Below are 18,290 nucleotides of genomic sequence, written 5' to 3' on the forward strand. Positions count from 1 at the left end.
GCATCCGCACACAGGTGCCCACGCAAGGCTTCAAGGTCATAGTAGTCTTTCTTGGGGTAAACACAAGTGTCCCGTATTTGACTGCTACTTTTGTCCCTTATTTGAGAGTGAGAAAGTTGGCAAACCTAACTGTGTTCCCAATATGTGTGCCTTGTTTTTAGTGATTAATCAATGAACAGGTCCAACTCGATTGGAATTCACTTTCTAATCTAAATGCTTCTCAGGAAACAAGACTGGCCGGTTGAGAGGAATGAGACAAGAGACCCTCCCTGCATCAGCTGACTGCCAAAAGAAAAGGCTTTCTCCCACAATCCTCTCTTTCAGTGAGCATGCTCTGTGAAAGTCCGGTCCCAAGCCATTCACCTTTCACCTTCTTGGTCATCATAGTGATGGAACTGTAGACTTAACATCCCAATCAGGCTCAAACAATTAGTTTATAACAAACAGAAAATTAACCCTCCCCCCCCCCCACTACAGTGACTGAAATCCAGAATGATCCCTTATCTGCTACTGACTAACCATTCATAAGCAACAAACACATGCTGGAGAAGGTTGGCAAGTCAGGCAGCATCTATGGCAGAGAATAAGCAGTTGTCAAGACCCCACTGCGACTGGAATGGAAGTGGGCAGAATAATAAGCTGGAGGGAGGGGAAGGAGTACAAACTGGCAGGTGGTAAGTGAGAGGGAAGGTGGGTGGGTGGGTGGCTGAGGAGGTTTGGAGTAAGAAGCTGGGAGGTGATAAATGGACGAGGTAAAGGGCTGAAGAAGAAAGAATCTGATAGGAAATGACAGGGAACAATGAAAGAGAAGGAGGAGAGGCACTAGAGGGAGGTGTAAAGCAGGTTAGGAGAAGACACAGAGTGGGGAATGCAAAAGGAGAGAAGGAAGAGGGGGGAGATATCACCAGAAGTTAGAGAAATCAATGTTCAAGCCGTCAGGTTGGAGGCCACCCACATGGAATATGAGGTGTTGCTCCTCCAACCTGAGTGTGTCCTCATCGTGGCAATAGAGGAGGCCGTGGACCGACATGTCAGAATGGGAATAAGGAGTCGAATTGCGATGGGTGGGCATCATGAAATCCCACCTTTTGCAGCAGATGGAGTGAGGGTGTTGAACAGAGCAATCCCCCAGTCTCGTTGGGTCCCAGTGATATAGAAGAGGCCACACCAGGAGCACCAGATACAACAGACACACAGGCAAGTGTTGCCTCAACTGGAGGGACTATGGGCCAAGAATGGTGGTGAGGGAGAAGGTAGCACTCTACACTCTTGGATGGATAAATGCCAGGAAGGAGATTCAGGGAGGGACAGGTTCAAAAGTGAATTACAGAAAGATTAACCATGACTTGTATATATTAAAAAGCTTGTTTCACGAATGTCCTTCAAGAGAGGAGATTGTCAACCGCAAGTGTGATTCAGGACTCATTGATGTGATGGAGTGTGAGCTGCCTTCTCAGTTCATGGGCAAGTAGTGATGGACAGCGAACATTGACATTGTCTACAATCTCCACATCCGTTGATGGACTAAATTGAAATAAACTGGGCTTTTTCTCCATTGTATTTGTTCATTACTTACCTACTGCCAGTTATGCTGCTGGTGTTTAGAGCAGCAATGAAGATCCTCTATCTCTGGCAGTGTCCAAGGCTTCCTTCATCGTGTCAGTAGCTTCCTCTCAGCTTTCACTACTGTCAGTGATACAAGTCCCAGGTGGAGGCTCAGGAATACCATCACACTCAGATGTAGAAGGATTCTTCATTGCTGGTTCTGTAACAGTTTTGTTTGACCAGTCAGAGTTGTTAGCCCTGAGCTGAACCCCCTGAAACTAGAGGACTGGTGGTCCATTTTCTGTCAGGCCTCGACCCTTTGACCTCTTTGGCATAGGTGATCCTGCCAAGAGCCAAAGCATAAAGCCCCGACTGCAGCCAGCATCGCTCTCTGGGTCACTGAGGCAGGCAAACCTCCAAACCCAGCGGCAAGGTTGTGCTCCTCTTGGAGGAGCTCTCAATTAACGGAGGTAGTCCTGCCCATTATCAGCTTTACTTCACTCCATTTAATTCTTCACTTTGCTTGTTTCCCCTCTCGGCAGGTGCCCCTGTGTTCACCCTGAAACCCTTGGACACGGTGGCGGGGGTCGGCGACAGAGTTCTCCTGCACTGCCAGGCAGCCGGTGAGCCACCACCGGTGGTGGAGTGGACCCACAACGGACAGCCGGTCAGGGAGAACCAGCGGCTGGCGGTGCTCCCAAACTCAACCCTGCAGATCCTCTCAGCCGAGAGGGTAGACACGGGAGAGTACGAATGCGTGGCACAGAATCTCATGGGTTATGCCTTCGTCAGAGTAACTCTAACCGTGCAAGGTGGGAATCTCGTTATTTATTTCGAGATACAGTACAGCACAGTCACCGGCCCTTCCTGACCACCAAGCCCAATTACACCCATGTGACCAATCAACCTACTAATTAGTATGTCTTTGGAATGAAGGGGGAATCTGAAGCACACATGCAGTCACAAACTCCTTACAGTTCTCTTGAAGGGCCTGTTATATACATTCTCAAACACAATTGACCTGCGATTCGAATGATGTTAGTTTGGCAAGCACAGAGATGTTATTGGTGACTGGGACTGCATGTGCTTCATAGGGGATTGAAGGTGGCGTTACTTCACCTGTTTAACTGTCTGGTGCCCTTCAAGAATGTAGAAGCGTAGAGCTGAACATAACAGAAGTGTGGAGGCAAAGAGTTGGCACAAAATATCTTCGGCAAAGAGGATTAGGGAAAGCCTCTAGGCATTGTTTGAGCATAACATGGGCAAAAAGAATAACCAGGGAAAGAATAGGGCTGATTAGACACCGAAATGACCATCTGCCTGTGGAGCACGTAGAAAAGGTTTTAACTGAATATTTCTCATCTGCGTTCACTAAAGAAGACATTGCATTACAGAACTTGGGGACAATGAAATTCAAGAACATATTCTCATTAAAAACAAGGAGGTATTAGATGTCTTCGTGACCCCATACATTGATAAGTCCCAAGGGTCCACTGAGATCTATACCATGAGGAAGGAGATTGTGGGCATTCTGAAAGAGATATTTAAATCTTCGCTGGCCACAGGTGAGGGGGCAGATATATGGACAACAGCAAATGTGGTCCCCTTATTCAAGGAGGGCAGCAGGGTCCAGACAGGCCTCTGAAACAAGCACCAGTGGTAGGGGATTATTGATAAGAAATCTGAGGGACTTGGATTGATCTGCACTTGGAAAGATAAGGATGAGTCGGAGATGGTTGGTATTTTGTAAGGAGAGGTCCTGTATGACTAGTTGAATTTTTCAAAGAGGAATGACAAAATCAAGTTACATTGAATCATCGAAAGGGGAATTCATAAGGTTGAGAGGAAAAGAGAAGTCTGCAGATGGCTGGGTAGAGAAGGTGTGTGTGTGGGGCACAAACATTGGCATGGTAAACCTGTGATTTTGAGTTATCTTCATACATTATATATAACTTCACATCCAGGATTGTTCTTTATAACCTCTCAAAAGGGTTTGCTGATGACACATACACTCTGTGGACACTTCATTAGTATTGTTGGTTATACATACACTCAGTGGACGGCAGTTGTGTGGGTGAAAACGCCATGTTAATGACAGAGGTCAGGGGAGAACAGCCAGACTGGTTCGAGCTGATGTGAAGGCTCGAGTATCCACACGTTACAACAGCGGTGTGCAGAACAGCATCTCTGAACACACAACACGTCGAACCTTGGAGTGGGTGGGCTACAGCAGTGGTCCCCAACCTCCGGGCCGCGAAGCATGCAGGGGCGCAGCGGTAGCCGGAGCGCGCACAGCACATCTGTAAGAAAAAAGCCGAAATAAACAAGCTAATTAATTAGGTGCCAGCCAGAAGCCAGTCTTCATTAGAGGAACTGAGGTGGAGAGGGTCAATAACTTTAAATTCTTCAGCATTAAGGATTGACGTTTCTCTCTCTCTGAAAAGTGTCAGAGGATCTGTCCTGAGACCAGCACGTGACTGTCATTACAAAGAAAGCGCGGCAGCACCTGTACTTTATTAGAAGTTTGTGTAGATTCAACATGTCACCTCGATCTGTCTTTTCTGCCTGCCTGGGCTGGCATTTAAATTGACCAAACAGTGGAACAGCTGAAGGCTCCAGCGCCCTGTAAAGAGGAGTGAACATCACGTAGAGCAAGTGAAATCGGCAATCGCCTCTGATCTGGGCCGACATTTATGTGCCGGGCAGCACCTAATTAATTAGCTTGTTTATTTCCGCTTTTTTCTTAAAGATGTGCTGGGTGCGCTCCGGCTACTGCTGCACCCCTGCACGTTTCGCGGCCCGGTATCGGTCCGCAGCCCGGAGGTTGGGGACCACTGGACAGCAGCAGAAGACCATAAACATACACTCAGTGTATGTTATTAGTGTACTCACTGTACTTTATTGGATATAGTGGCCACTTTATTACACTGGTACATGGAGCTTAGAAAAATAGAAGGCTACGTGGTAGGGAAATTCTAGGCGGCTTCTAGAGTAGGTTACATGGTCAGCACAACATTGTGGGCTGAAGGGCCTGTAATGTGCTGTAGATTTCTATTTTTCTATAGTAGGTACCTAAGTAAGTGGCCACTGAGCATATACTCTGCCCTTCTATCATTCCAGCCAGTTAGAATGTAAGACATAGGAGATAAATTAGGCTCTTTGATCCATTGAGTCTGCTCTAGCATTCAATCATTATTATCGTTCTCAACCCCATTCTCCTGCCTTCTCTCCATAACCCTTGATGCTCTTTCTCTTTCCCCAGTGCATGGAGGGTTCTCCGAGTGGTTAGACTGGGGGCCATGCAGTGTCACCTGCGGCAGAGGTGTAGAAGAACGAATCCGACTGTGTAACAACCCCTCACCTGCCAATGGAGGGAGATCATGCCATGGAGTGGATGTTGAGTCAAGACAATGTAACGCAGATCCTTGTCAAGGTAAATATAAAGAGCCACCATTGGTTTATAATAGCCTCTTGGTTAGAGTATAATTCAAGTGACCAAGGTTTATACACTATAGGTTTTCTACATCCCAACTCTGCTCAAATTGGTGGTAGTTGTTAAGAAAGGTTCAAAAGCTTGTTTTATGACGCCATCTACTGGCCGGAACTGCAACGACATCATTGTGGGACATCTGTTCACACCTTGGATTTCCTTTCTAAGTGTTTACATGGTGTTAAACGCAAGAGATTCTGCAGGCGCTAGAAACCCAGGGTAGCGCACACAAAACACTGGAGAAACTCAGCAGGTCAGGCAGCATTTATGTGTTGTGTGTCCAAAGATGATGAACAAAAATTGAGAAGTTGGATACAGTCGAGTGCTTTAAATAAAATATGGCATTATGCACTTAGTATCTTACCCTTTTCTCTTTTGGAGGTGCTGATATTGACACCTCAAAAAGATAGCAGCAATCTTTAAGGACCCCCACCAGCCAGTACATGCCCCCTTCTCACTACTACCATCAGGGAGAAGGTACAGGAGCCTGAAGACACACATTGTGTTTTAGGGACAGCTTCTTCACCTCTGCCATCAGATTTCTGAATGGTCCATGAACCTATGAACACTAATTCACTATTTTAGCTTCCTTTTTGCACTATTTAGTTGTTATTTTATATATATTTCTTATCGTCATTTATAGTATATTTCAAGTGTATTTTATATACCACTGTCATAAAACAACAAATTTCACAACACCAGGAAATCTGCAGATGCTAGAATTTCAAGCAACACACATCAAAGTTGCTGGTGAACGCAGCAGGCCAGGCAGCATCTCTAGGAAGAGGTACAGTCGACGTTTCGGGCCGAGACCCTTCGTCAGGACTAACTGAAAGAAGAGCTAGTAAGAGATTTGAAAGTGGGAGGGGGAGATCCGAAATGATAGGAGAAGACAGGAGGGGGAGGGATGGAGCCAAGAGCTGGACAGGTGATAGGCAAAAGCGATATGAGAGGATCATGGGATGGGAGGCCTAGGGAGAAAGAAAGGGGGAGGGGGGAAACCCAAAGGATGGGCAAAGGGTATAGTGAGAGGGACAGAGGCAGAAAAAGGAGGGAGAAAAAGGAGAGAGAAAATAAATAAATAAATAAATAACGGATGGTTTATGAGGGGGAGGTGGGGCATTAGCAGAAGTTGGAGAAGTCAATGTTCATGCCATCAGGTTGGAGGCTACCCAGACGGAATATAAGGTGTTCTTCCTCCAACCTGAGTGTGGCTCCATCTTGACAGCAGAGGAGGCCGTGGATAGACATGTCAGAATGGGAATGAGACGAGGAATTAAAATGTGTGGCCACTGGGAGATCCTGCTTTCTCTGGCGGACAGATTTCACAATATTTCAGTGGTAATAAGCCTGACTCTGATTCTGTTGCAAGGGACAGGTTTAATGTCTGGCTGAATTCCTCAGATACCTAACATCCCTGTTCAATCGCAAACTTCACCAGGAATTGTCAGTAACAGGACTTCAGAACTGGTCCTGACCTTGTCCACACCAAGAGCACACCTTCCAACAAGAGGTGGGAGGGGTTGGATGTCAGACTGATCTCTGATAGGTTCAGTCGGAACCAATCTGGTATCCTCCTGCTCTGACGTCACTGGGAGTACAGCCAGTGTTCGCGTTTCCCAGCAGGCATCTGTTGAGCCGCTGAAAGATTCTGATTGGTCACCGATTCCCTGTCAGTTCGTGGGCAGTGGTCCGGCTGGGGTCTGTGGTGAGAAGGTTTCAGGTCACTGGCATGTGGAATTGCAGTAACCCACTCCTGGAATTCTGTCTTCTGTCTTCAGTAGATTTAGTAGCCACAGGTCCAAAGTTCAAAGTAAATGTAGCATCAAAATACATATATGTCGCCATATACTACCCTGAGATTCACCATAGAACAAAGAAATACAACAGAATCAATTAAAAACTACACACTAATCAAAGATGAACAAACAATCAAAATAAGACAAACTATGCAAATACAATGATAATAATAATAATAGATGGATGGATGATACTGAGAACATGAATTGCAGAGTACCTGAATGTGAGTTGTAGGTTGTAGAATCAGTTCAGTGTTCAGGTAAGTGACGTTGTCCACACCGGTCTGGCGCCTGATGGTTGCAGGGTACGTATTGTTCTTGAACCTGTTGCTGTGGGACCTAAGGCTCCTGTACCTCCTTCCTGATGGCAGCAGCGAGAAAAGAACAGGGCCTGGATGGTGGGGGTCCTTTATTATGAATGCTGCTTCTTGAAGCAGTGTTCCTTCTGCTTAAAGGTCAGTCGGTAACTAGCCGACGGATAATGGAGATGGTACAAGCTTGTGTAGAGCAGATGCAGTTGGTGCTGCTGACTGCCCAGGATATGCGTTCCCAGTCTCAGCCTTAGTACAGCTAGGGTGGACCCTGGGGGGGGCAGGTATTCCAGGAAGAGAAACCTGCAGGTTTGGTCTCTTCCAAACTCCGCCCTCTGGGACTCTGCAGATTGTTGTTGAATCTCAGGAGCAGGTCCGGTAGATTTCCTGCAGCTCTTCGCACGGCCTTGGGATGTCCATGACAGTACATTCTTTGAAGTACAGTCACTCCTGGGATATCGCTGACGTGGCAGCCAGCTTGTGCGTTGCAAGCCCCACAAGCAGCAATCAGTTTGAGAGCCACCCAGAGAACCTTCAGTGACAAGTGGGCGACACCATAGCCAGGAGGGATGAAGGAGATCAGAATCACCAATCAGGTGCATTATACGTCATGAAATTTGTTGCTTTGTGGCCGCAATGCAAGAAATAAAAATGATTATAAATTATAAGACAAATAAATATGCAAAAGAGGAATAGCAAGTTCGTGAACTGTTCAGAAATCTGGAAGATGGAGATGAAGCTGTTCCTAAAACGTAGAGTGGGGGAGGTTGGGCTTCAGGCTCCCTGATGGGAGAAACGGGAAGAGGGCATGTTCCAGATAGTGAGGGTCCTGAGAAACAGGAAGAGGGCATGTTCCAGATAGTGAGGATCCTGAGAAACGGGAAAAGGACATATTCCGGATAGCGAGGGTCCTGAGAAACGGGAAGAGGGCATGTTCCAGATAGTGAGGGTCCTGAGAAACGGGAAGAGGGCACGTTCCGGATAGTGAGGGTCCTGAGAAACGGGAAGAGGGCATGTTCCAGATAGTGAGGATCCTGAGAAACGGGAAGAGGACATATTCCGGATAGTGAGGGTCCTGAGAAACAGGAAGAGGGCATGTTCCAGATAGTGAGGGTCCTGAGAAACGGGAAGAGGGCATGTTCCGGATAGTGAGGGTCCTGAGAAAGGGGAAGAGGGCATGTTCCGGATAGTGAGGGTCCTGAGAAACGGGAAGAGGGCATGTTCCGGATAGTGAGGGTCCTGAGAAAGGGGAAGAGGGCATGTTCCGGATAGTGAGGGTCCTGAGAAACGGGAAGAGGGCATGTTCCGGATAGTGAGGGTCCTGAGAAACGGGAAGAGGGCATGTTCCGGATAGTGAGGGTCCTGAGAAACGGGAAGAGGGCATGTTCCGGATAGTGAGGGTCCTGAGAAACGGGAAGAGGGTATGTTCTGGATAGTGAGGGTCCTGAGAAACGGGAAGAGGGCATGTTCCGGATAGTGAGGGTCCTGAGAAACGGGAAGAGGGTATGTTCCGGATAGTGAGGGTCCTGAGAAACGGGAAGAGGGCATATTCCGGATAGTGAGGGTCCTGAGAAACTGGAAGAGGGCATGTTCCGGATAGTGAGGGTCCTGAGAAACGGGAAGAGGGCATGTTCCGGATAGTGAGGGTCCTGAGAAACTGGAAGAGGGCATGTTCCGGATAGTGAGAGTCCTGAGAAACGGGAAGAGGGCATGTTCCAGATAGTGAGGATCCTGAGAAACGGGAAGAGGACATATTCCGGATAGTGAGGGTCCTGAGAAACGGGAAGAGGGCATGTTCCAGATAGTGAGGGTCCTGAGAAACGGGAAGAGGGCATGTTCCGGATAGTGAGGGTCCTGAGAAAGGGGAAGAGGGCATGTTCCGGATAGTGAGGGTCCTGAGAAACGGGAAGAGGGCATGTTCCGGATAGTGAGGGTCCTGAGAAAGGGGAAGAGGGCATGTTCCGGATAGTGAGGGTCCTGAGAAACGGGAAGAGGGCATGTTCCGGATAGTGAGGGTCCTGAGAAAGGGGAAGAGGGCATGTTCCGGATAGTGAGGGTCCTGAGAAACTGGAAGAGGGCATGTTCCGGATAGTGAGGGTCCTGAGAAACGGGAAGAGGGCATGTTCCGGATAGTGAGGGTCCTGAGAAACTGGAAGAGGGCATGTTCCGGATAGTGAGGGTCCTGAGAAACTGGAAGAGGGCATGTTCCGGATAGTGAGGGTCCTGAGAAACGGGAAGATGGCATGTTCCGGATAGTGAGGGTCCTGAGAAACGGGAAGAGGGCATGTTCCGGATAGTGAGGGTCCTGAGAAACGGGAAGAGGGCATGTTCCGGGTAGTGAGGGTCCTGAGAAACGGGAAGAGGGCATGTTCCGGGTAGTGAGGGTCCTGAGAAACGGGAAGAGGGCATGTTCCGGGTAGTGAGGGTCCTGAGAAACGGGAAGAGGGCATGTTCCGGATAGTCAGGGTCCTGAGAAACGGGAAGAGGGCATGTTCCGGATAGTGAGGGTCCTGAGAAACGGGAAGAGGGCATGTTCCGGATAGTGAGGGTCCTGAGAAACGGGAAGAGGGCATGTTCCGGATAGTGAGGGTCCTGAGAAACGGGAAGAGGGCATGTTCCGGATAGTGAGGGTCCTGAGAAACGGGAAGAGGGCATGTTCCGGATAGTGAGGGTCCTGAGAAACGGGAAGAGGGCATGTTCCGGATAGTGAGGGTCCTGAGAAACGGGAAGAGGGCATGTTCCGGATAGTGAGGGTCCTGAGAAACGGGAAGACGGCATGTTCCGGATAGTGAGGGTCCTGAGAAACGGGAAGAGGGCATGTTCCGGATAGTGAGGGTCCTGAGAAACGGGAAGAGGGCATGTTCCGGATAGTGAGGGTCCTGAGAAACGGGAAGAGGGTATGTTCCGGATAGTGAGGGTCCTGAGAAACGGGAAGAGGGCATGTTCCGGATAGTGAGGGTCCTGAGAAATGGGAAGAGGGCATGTTCCGGATAGTGAGGGTCCTTAGTGATGGATGCTGCCTTCTTGATGCATTGCCTTTTGAAGGTGTCCTTGATCACGGTGGTGTAGTGGTTAGCACGACGCTTCACAGTACAGGCGACCCGGGTTCGATTCCCGCCGCTGCCTGCAAGGATTTTGTACGGTTTCCCCTTGACCAGCGGGTGCTCCAGTTTGCTCCCACAGTCCAAAGACGTACCGGTTGGTAGGTTAATTGGTCGCGGTAAATTGTCCCGTGATTGGGCTTGGAATAGATCGGGGGGTTGTTGAGTGGCACGGCTCGAAGGGCCGGAAGGGCCTATTCCGTGCTGTACCCTAATGAATAAAATGAGGAAAGTTGTGCCTGTGATGGAGCCAGCGGGCTTTACAACCCCCTGCAGTCTTTTACCATCCTGCACATTGGCACCTCCACACCAGGAGGTGATGTAACCAGTCAGAATGCAATCCCCTATGCAGCTGTAGGTTTTGCAAGGAGTCTTCGGTGACATACCAAATCTCCTCCAGCTCCTATTGAAGAAGAGCTGCTGGTGTGCTGGCTTCATGGTTGCAGCAATGTGTTGGACCCAGGATGGACCTTCTGAGATGGTGGTGCTGTTAACCTGGAGGTACTGATGGCGTTGCTTTGTCTTGGCAGTGAATGGGAGCTGGGCTTCCTGGAGCTCCTGGAGCCCGTGCAGTAGGACCTGTGGGGGCGGGCAGAGCAAGCGCTACCGATCGTGCAGCAACCCACCTCCGGCCTGGGGCGGCAAGGCTTGCTCAGGTCCCGATGTACAGATGCAGAGATGTGGCATGGAACTGTGCCCAGGTGAATGGGGGGGGGGGGGGCAAGATGGGCGACAGGGTGGCGACAGAAATGATCGAGGGAGGGATGGTGAGATTGGGAGAAGCAATGGCAGGAAAGTGGGAAAGGGGTGGTGAGGGCCTGGTGGGGGGAGGGGCTGTGGAGGAATGAAAAGGTTGGGGTTGAGGGGGATCAGAGAGAGGATATTTAGATGGAAGGATAGTAGGGTGGTGAGGTTGAGTAGGAGAATGGTGAGCAGTGGGGGAATGGTGGGTTTGTGGAGAGGTTGGTGGGGATGGTGAATTGGTGAAGTAGGAATGGTAAGGGAATGGTTGGGAGAAAGGGAATAGTTGGGGGGAGAGGAACAGTAAGGGGAAGGGGAATGGTGGGGGAGGGGGAGACGGTGGAGGGCAGGGGGAACAGTTGGGGGAAGGGGAATGGTCAGGGAGAGGGGAACATAGCATGAACATTGACTGCTCAAACTTCCGCTAATGCCCCACCTCCCCCTTGTACACCATCAGTTATTTATTTATTTATTTATATACACACATTCTTTTTCTCTCTCTCCTTTTTCTCCCTCTGTCCCCCTCACTATACCCCTTGCCCATCCTCTGGGTCCCCCCCCCCCCCACTTTTCTTTCTCCCTAGGCCTCCTGTCCCATGATCCTCTCGTATCCCTTTTGCCAATCACCTGTCCAGCTCTTGGCTCCATCCCTCCCCCTCCTGTCTTCTCTTATCATTTTCAAATCCCTTATTAGCTCTTCTTTCAGTTAGTCCTGATGAAGGGTCTCGGCCCAAAACATCGACTGTACCTCTTCCTAGAAATGCTGCCTGGCCTGCTGTGTTCACCAGCAACTTTGATGTGTGTTGCTATCATTACCATATCTTCAACTGCAGACCGACAGCCATGTGTTTGACTGTAAGCGGCAGTCTGTCATGGCCCAACAAGTTACTCTGCCGAAGGAAAAATTGAAAAATTAGTAATTAAGGGTCAAAGATCAACTGTACTCGCCATACATTTACAGTTTAGGAATTTGTTGTGGTGTGTTGGCGGGACATGTAACAAAAGCACCATCATCAGCAATTATAAAGAATTATATAAAAATAAAGTCAGATGTTAAAGTACAGATCTGGAATAAAATGTGCCTCAGTACATAAATACCAGTATGTATTTACAATATAAACAGCATAATTGGAAGTGGTGTAAAGTGCTTACAGTGCAGTGACTGAGATAATAAATAGAGGGGGGGTGGGGAGGCTAACTAGAAAGGTTGACCAGATTAACTGCTTGGGGGAAGAAACTTTTAAGATGGCATGAAGTTTTTTTTTTTAATAGCCCTATAGCACTTCCAGAAGGCAGCTTTTGGATAAGGTTTGTCGGGTGGGTAGTGTCAACAGTGGGTTTTTTTCCTGACCATTTCCTTGTCCTGGACACATGCAAGTCCTGCAGTGATGGTAGACTGCGGCCTAGGGTAAATCCCAGGGTAGAGACATCCCAAGATCAAATAGAAGTTAAACTTGGGGGCTGTAGTTGTACGGACCAAGTGTAGAAGACTGGGATTTACAGTTCTGTTTCCCCATTTTGTTAACTGTTGATTGTGTGAACATTGTCTGTGGCAGTGAATGGAGCGTGGAGTCCTTGGCAGCAATGGAGTGAGTGCTCAGCCTCCTGCGGAGGGGGCAAGCAACTGAGGCAACGGCGATGCAACAGTCCTCCGCCGAATGCCAAGGGAAGACCCTGTCCCGGAGAGAGCGTTGAGTCTGTCAGCTGCAGCCTGCGTTCATGCCCAGGTGTGTGAGAGTGTGTGAAGCAGTGGGCCAGCTTGTACACACGATAGGCCCGGCTTCCATTCTCGTATGTTAGTGTGTCTGCAGGGAAGTAAGCCGGGACCAGTTTCTATCCAAGCGGTATCAGCTTTGAGTTAGACTCCTATAGACTTTAATCCATGATCCAGGCCAACGTTCCCACAATAGGCCTAAGGGGATAGGAACTGTTAACTATTGTAAAAATGACACACTAAGGACATAAACAAATAGAAGAAACAATTTGTTTTGTCACATGGTTCTCATTCATAATAACATCATTTCTGATTTTACAGATGAACCCAATTTCCCACCCAATCTTCTTTCAGGTCCATGAGTTTTGTTTTCTGTCGGAGAGGGAACATCAACTCAGACCACGAGAGGCCTGCGTCGGGCATTTTCATGCCTTACAAGGTGCAGATTGGAAGTCTGTGTGGGGCGCCACTCCTCGCACAGACACTAGAGCAATGTGTGGTTAAGTGCCTTGCTCAAGGGCACAAACACGCTGCCACAGCTGAGGCTCGAACTAGCGACCTTCAGATCACTAGACGAACGCCTTAACCACTTGGCTACGTGCCCAACAGGTGTTTTCTGTTGACTGCACATCAACATTTCTGTATTGTCCACTGACATGGATATTTCAAAAGATCCCAGTCTCCCGATCAAGACATCAACTAGTTATAGTCTCTCAATGGTGGGAGACTTAAGGAAACTATGTTGACTTTGGCCTATTTTATTATGTGCCTCCAAGTTTCCTGACACCTCAACCTTATAGTGGGCTCTAGCATCTTTCCAAGCAGTGAAGTCAGGCTCACTGGCCGATAATTTCCTTTTTTCTGCCTCCCTCCCTTTTTAAAGCGTGGAGCAACATTCTGGGTGTCTGAAGTGCCACCCATCCCTACTCACCAGTAAGAGTATGAAGAACCTACAAGATTTTTTAAAGATTAACTTTACTTGCCACGTGTACATTGAAACACCGAAACATAAGACCATAAGATCTAGGAGCAGAAGTAGGCCATTCGGTCCATCAAGTCTGCTCTGCCATTCAATCATTGGCTGATCCAATTCTTCCAGTCATCCCCACTCCCCTCTCTTTACCCCATACCCTTTGATGCCCTGGCTAATCAAGAACCTATCTGTCTCTGCCTTAAATACACCCAATGACTTGGCCTCCATATCCGCTTGTGACAACAAATTCCACAGATTTACCACCCTCTGACTAAAGTAATTTCTCCACACCTCTGTTCTAATTGGACCCCCTTCAATCCTGAAGTTGTGCCCTCTTGTCCTAGACTGCCCTACCATGGGAAATAACTTTGCCTTATCTAATCTGTTCAGGCCTTTTAACATTCAGAATGTTTCTATGAGATCCCGCTCTCCCCCCCCCCATTCTCCTGAACTCCAGGGAATACAGCCCAAGAGCTGCCAAACATTCCTCATATGGTAACCCTTTCATTCCTGGAATCATTCTCGTGAATCTTCTCTGAAACCTCTCCAATGTCAGTATATCCTTTATAAAATAAGTAGCCCAAAACTGCACACAATACTCCAAGTGGGGTCTCACGAGTGCCTTATAGAGCCTCAACATCACATCCCTGCTCTTATATTCTATAGCTCTAGAAATGAACGCCAACATTGCATTCACCTTCTTCACCACCGACTCAACCTGGAGGTTAACCTTTAGGGTATCCTGTACAAGGTCTGCCAAGTCCCTTTGCATCTCTGCATTTTGAATTCTCTCTCCATCTAAATAATAGTCTGCCTGTTTATTTCTTCCACCAAAGAGCATGACCGTACACTTTCCAACATTGTATTTCATTTGCCACTTCTTTGCCCATTTCCCTAAGCTATCTAAGTCTCTCTGCAGGCGCTCTATTTCCTCAACACTACCGACTCCTCCAGCTATCTTTGTATCATCGGCAAATTTAGCCATAAATCTATTAATCTCATAGTCCGAATCATTAACATACATCATAAAAAGCAGCGGTCCCAACATTGACCCCTGTAGAACTCCACTGGCAACTGGCAGCCAGCCAGAATAGGATCCCTTTACTCCCACTCTCTGTTTTCTGCCTATCAGCCAAAGCTCCACCCATGCTAGTAACTCCCCTGTAATTCCATGGGCTCTTATCTTGCTAAGCAACCTCATGTACGGCCTTCTGAAAATCCAAGTGCACCACATCTATTGCATCTCCTTTGTCTACCCTGCTTGTAATTTCCTCAAAGATTTGCACTTGGTTAGTCAAGCAGGATTTTCCTTTCAGGAAACCATGTTGGCTTTGGCTTCTCTTGACATGTGCCTCCAGGTTCTCCGTAATCTCATCCCTAACAATTGATTTCAACAGCTTCCCAACCACTGATGTCAGGCTATCAGGTCTATAGTTTCTTTTCTACTGCCTCCCACCCTTCTCAAATAGCGGAGTAACATTTGCAATTTTCCAGTCATCTGGTACAAAGCCAGAATCTACCGATTCTTGAAAAATCATTGTTAATGCCTCCACAATCTCTCCAGCTACTTCCTTCAGAACCCGAGGATGCATTCCATCAGGTCCGGGAGATTTATCCACCCTCAGACCATTAAGCTCCCTGAGCACCTTCTCATTCGTAATTTTCACTGCACAAACTTCACTTCCCTGACACTCTTGAATGTCTGGTAAACTGCAGACGTCTTCCACTGTGAAGACTGATGCAAAATACGCATTCAGTTCCTCTGCCATCTCTGCATCTCTCATTACAATATCTCCAACATCATTTTCTATTGGTCCTATATCTACCCTCAACTCTCTTTTACCCTTTATATACTTAAAAAAAGCTTTTAGTATCGTCTTTGATATTAGTCGCCAGCCTCCTTTCATAATTCATCTTTTCCATCCTAATGACCTTCTTAGTTTCCTTCTGCAAGTTTTTAAAAGCTTCCCAATCCTCTATCTTCCCACTAACTCTGGCTTCCTTGTATGCCCTCTCTTTTGCTTTTACTTTGAAACATGGTCATTTTGCATCAACAATCAGCACAGTCCAAGATGTGACGGGCACTCCAGTGCCAACGTAGCACGCCCACAACTTACTAACATCTTTGCAATGCGGGAGGAAACCAGAGCACCCAGAGGAAACCTCACAGTCACAGGGAGAACTTACAGACAGAGGCAGGAATGGAACCTAACGTTGCAGCCAGCGGTATAACATGTTACACTAACTGCTACGCCACTGTGCCGCCTCTTTACTAACCGGGGCGGCCCATTTGTTGCAGGTGTTCCAGGAAGAGCCAGAGGTAGCCTGATTGGCATCGTCAATGACAAGGAATTCGGGGTGGCATTCCTCGATGCCAACGTGACGGAAAACTCAGCCACGGGCATCACCAGTGTTCAGGCAAGCATCCAGAACTTGCCCAGCACTATCGGTAGGTATCAGGTGGCGATGAGGATGTTGCCATCGTTGTACAACAGTCACCAATATCATCCCCACTGCCCTCACCTCACTCCGGACTGATGACAATTCGATTTGTGAGACACAAGAGACCATTGTCTTTCTCGCCAATTACTGAAATCTCTCAGAACCTGACATAGATTCTGGACTCATCCTGATGTTCCACACTCCTGTCGTCCTTTCTGTATCAGCCCGGGTACTGAACGTTGAGGGGCTCTTCAGCTATGTGTGGCATCTTTTATCACAGGGTTATAACAGAGGACCAGAACCGACTCCACAAATGGCACATTTTCACTGAGAACACTGCCTGATGGTCCAGAGACCGCAAAGTCTGAATGACCAGGCATTGATTATTAGTTTGATGCTCCCTAGCCCATTGATGATGAGGTGGGTAACTGTACAAGGCAACAACCTGAATGTGAGATGGGCAGTGATGCCTGAACCGTTCCCTGTCCTGGGTGTCTCCTATGCTTCATATCTTCTGGTCCTACCAGCTTCTATAATCTTTGCTCTCTCTCTGTCTCGCTCTCTTATTTGCTTTCTTGCTCTCTTTTATCTCTCTCTCACTCTTTTTCTCTCTCTCGTTTTCTTTCTCTTTCTCTTTCTCACTCTGTTTCTGTCTCTCTTGGTCTCTCTATCACTGTCTTTGTCTAACTCTCTTTCTTGCTCTCTTTCTCTATCACTCTCTCTCTCTCCTCTCTCTTGTTCTCTTTCTCTCTCTCTCTCTCTCTCACTCTATCTCTCTCTTTCTGTTCCATCTGACCTGAAACATTAACTCCTGATTTTCTCTCCACCGTTGCTACAGATCTACAGTTTATTTTCAGCCAAGTTCCGCTGTTTCTATTTATCATTGTCTTTGGAAAACGTTGTTTAATTCGATAACAGGTATTTCTGTTGCTGTTCTGACACGGTACCACGGGTGTCCCCATTTCTAGGCCCTCTCATAAGGGTGCTGACCTCCACTTTCACCCCGGTCTACTGGTCGGCAGCCAGCCCAGCGTCAGGAACCACGAACGGATTCTCACTGACAAAGGGGGCTTTCAGGCAGGAGTCACAAGTGGAGTTTGCGACAGGTGAGTGGGTGTGACCCACGCGCGGGCTTCTTGTTGAGAGAAAACTGTGCGGGACTTGGGAATAAAGTGTGAAACTAACCCCGGGAGAGGATGAAGGGGACAGAATTCCAATCAGCAAGTACTGAGCAACTAGTATCAGTCTCCATTCTCAGGTCCTGTCTGATCATTGTGATTCCCACGTTGATTTTCTCAGCTTAAATCATTATTCCCATGGCCTCGGGCAAAGGCCAAGTCTTACAACAAAGGTTGGACATTGCAGTGGAGTGACTGAGAGCTCTGTACCAAGTGCTAATGGTGATGTTGGAACTAAATATTTATTCTTGTTTTATTGTTTGTTTATGTATTTATTTATTTGGAGATACAGCATGGTAACTGGCCTTTCTGGCCTAATGAGCCTCCCCCCACCCCTCAGTTGCACCCATGTGACCAATCAAACCACTAACCCGTACATCTTTGGACTGTGGGAGGAAACTGGAGAACCCGGAGGAAACCCACATGGTCGTAGGGAGAATGTACAAACTCCCTGAAGACAGGGCCGAAATTGAACCCACATTACTGGTGCTGTTATAGAGTTATACTGACTGCACACTCCTGTTTACTTGTTATGGGCTGTGTCGTATGACGTGGGAGATCATGGTCTTTCCATCACGACGATTATTCTTGGCAAATTTTTCTGCAGAAGTGGTTTGCCATCGCCTTCTTCTGGGCAGTGTCTTTACAAGACGGGTGACCCCAGCCATTATCAATACTCTTCAGAGATTGCCTGCCTGGCGTCAGTGGTCACACAACCAGGAATTGTGATATACACCAGTTCCTTGTATGACCGTCCACCACCTGCTCCCATAGCTTTACGTGACCTTGATTGGCGTGGGGGGGGTTCTCAGCAGGTGTTACACCTTGCCCAAGGGTGACCTGCAGGCTAGCGGAGGGAAGGAGCGCCTCATACCTCCTTTGCTAGAAATGTATCTCCACCCCACTCTACTGTGCCCCCCAATAATGAAAGTAATTGAATATGAAAAATTGAATACTATATAGAGAGTGCAGAGGAGATTTACAAGGATGATGCCT

The 18,290-nt window shown here is 47.9% G+C and overlaps 1 protein-coding gene across 6 annotated transcripts in view; it reads left to right on the plus strand.

Annotated features, from left to right (window-relative positions):
* The window catches only part of LOC140186210 (hemicentin-1-like), a 449,816-nt gene that overhangs the window by 364,273 nt on the left and 67,253 nt on the right, over positions 1–18,290 (plus strand). For 3 of the 6 annotated variants that reach the window (XM_072240181.1, XM_072240182.1, XM_072240187.1), the window contains exons 87-92: positions 2,088–2,357; positions 4,808–4,978; positions 10,777–10,947; positions 12,544–12,714; positions 15,974–16,123; positions 17,085–17,222. In XM_072240181.1, the coding sequence (XP_072096282.1) occupies positions 2,088–2,357; positions 4,808–4,978; positions 10,777–10,947; positions 12,544–12,714; positions 15,974–16,123; positions 17,085–17,222 (1,071 nt within the window). The remainder of the gene's footprint in view (positions 1–2,087; positions 2,358–4,807; positions 4,979–10,776; positions 10,948–12,543; positions 12,715–15,973; positions 16,124–17,084; positions 17,223–18,290) is intronic. The other 3 variants (XM_072240183.1, XM_072240184.1, XM_072240185.1) reach the window with 3 other exon arrangements.

This window comes from Mobula birostris, chromosome 22 (genome assembly GCF_030028105.1).
Source record: "Mobula birostris isolate sMobBir1 chromosome 22, sMobBir1.hap1, whole genome shotgun sequence".
NCBI classification, from domain to species: Eukaryota; Metazoa; Chordata; class Chondrichthyes; order Myliobatiformes; family Myliobatidae; genus Mobula; species Mobula birostris.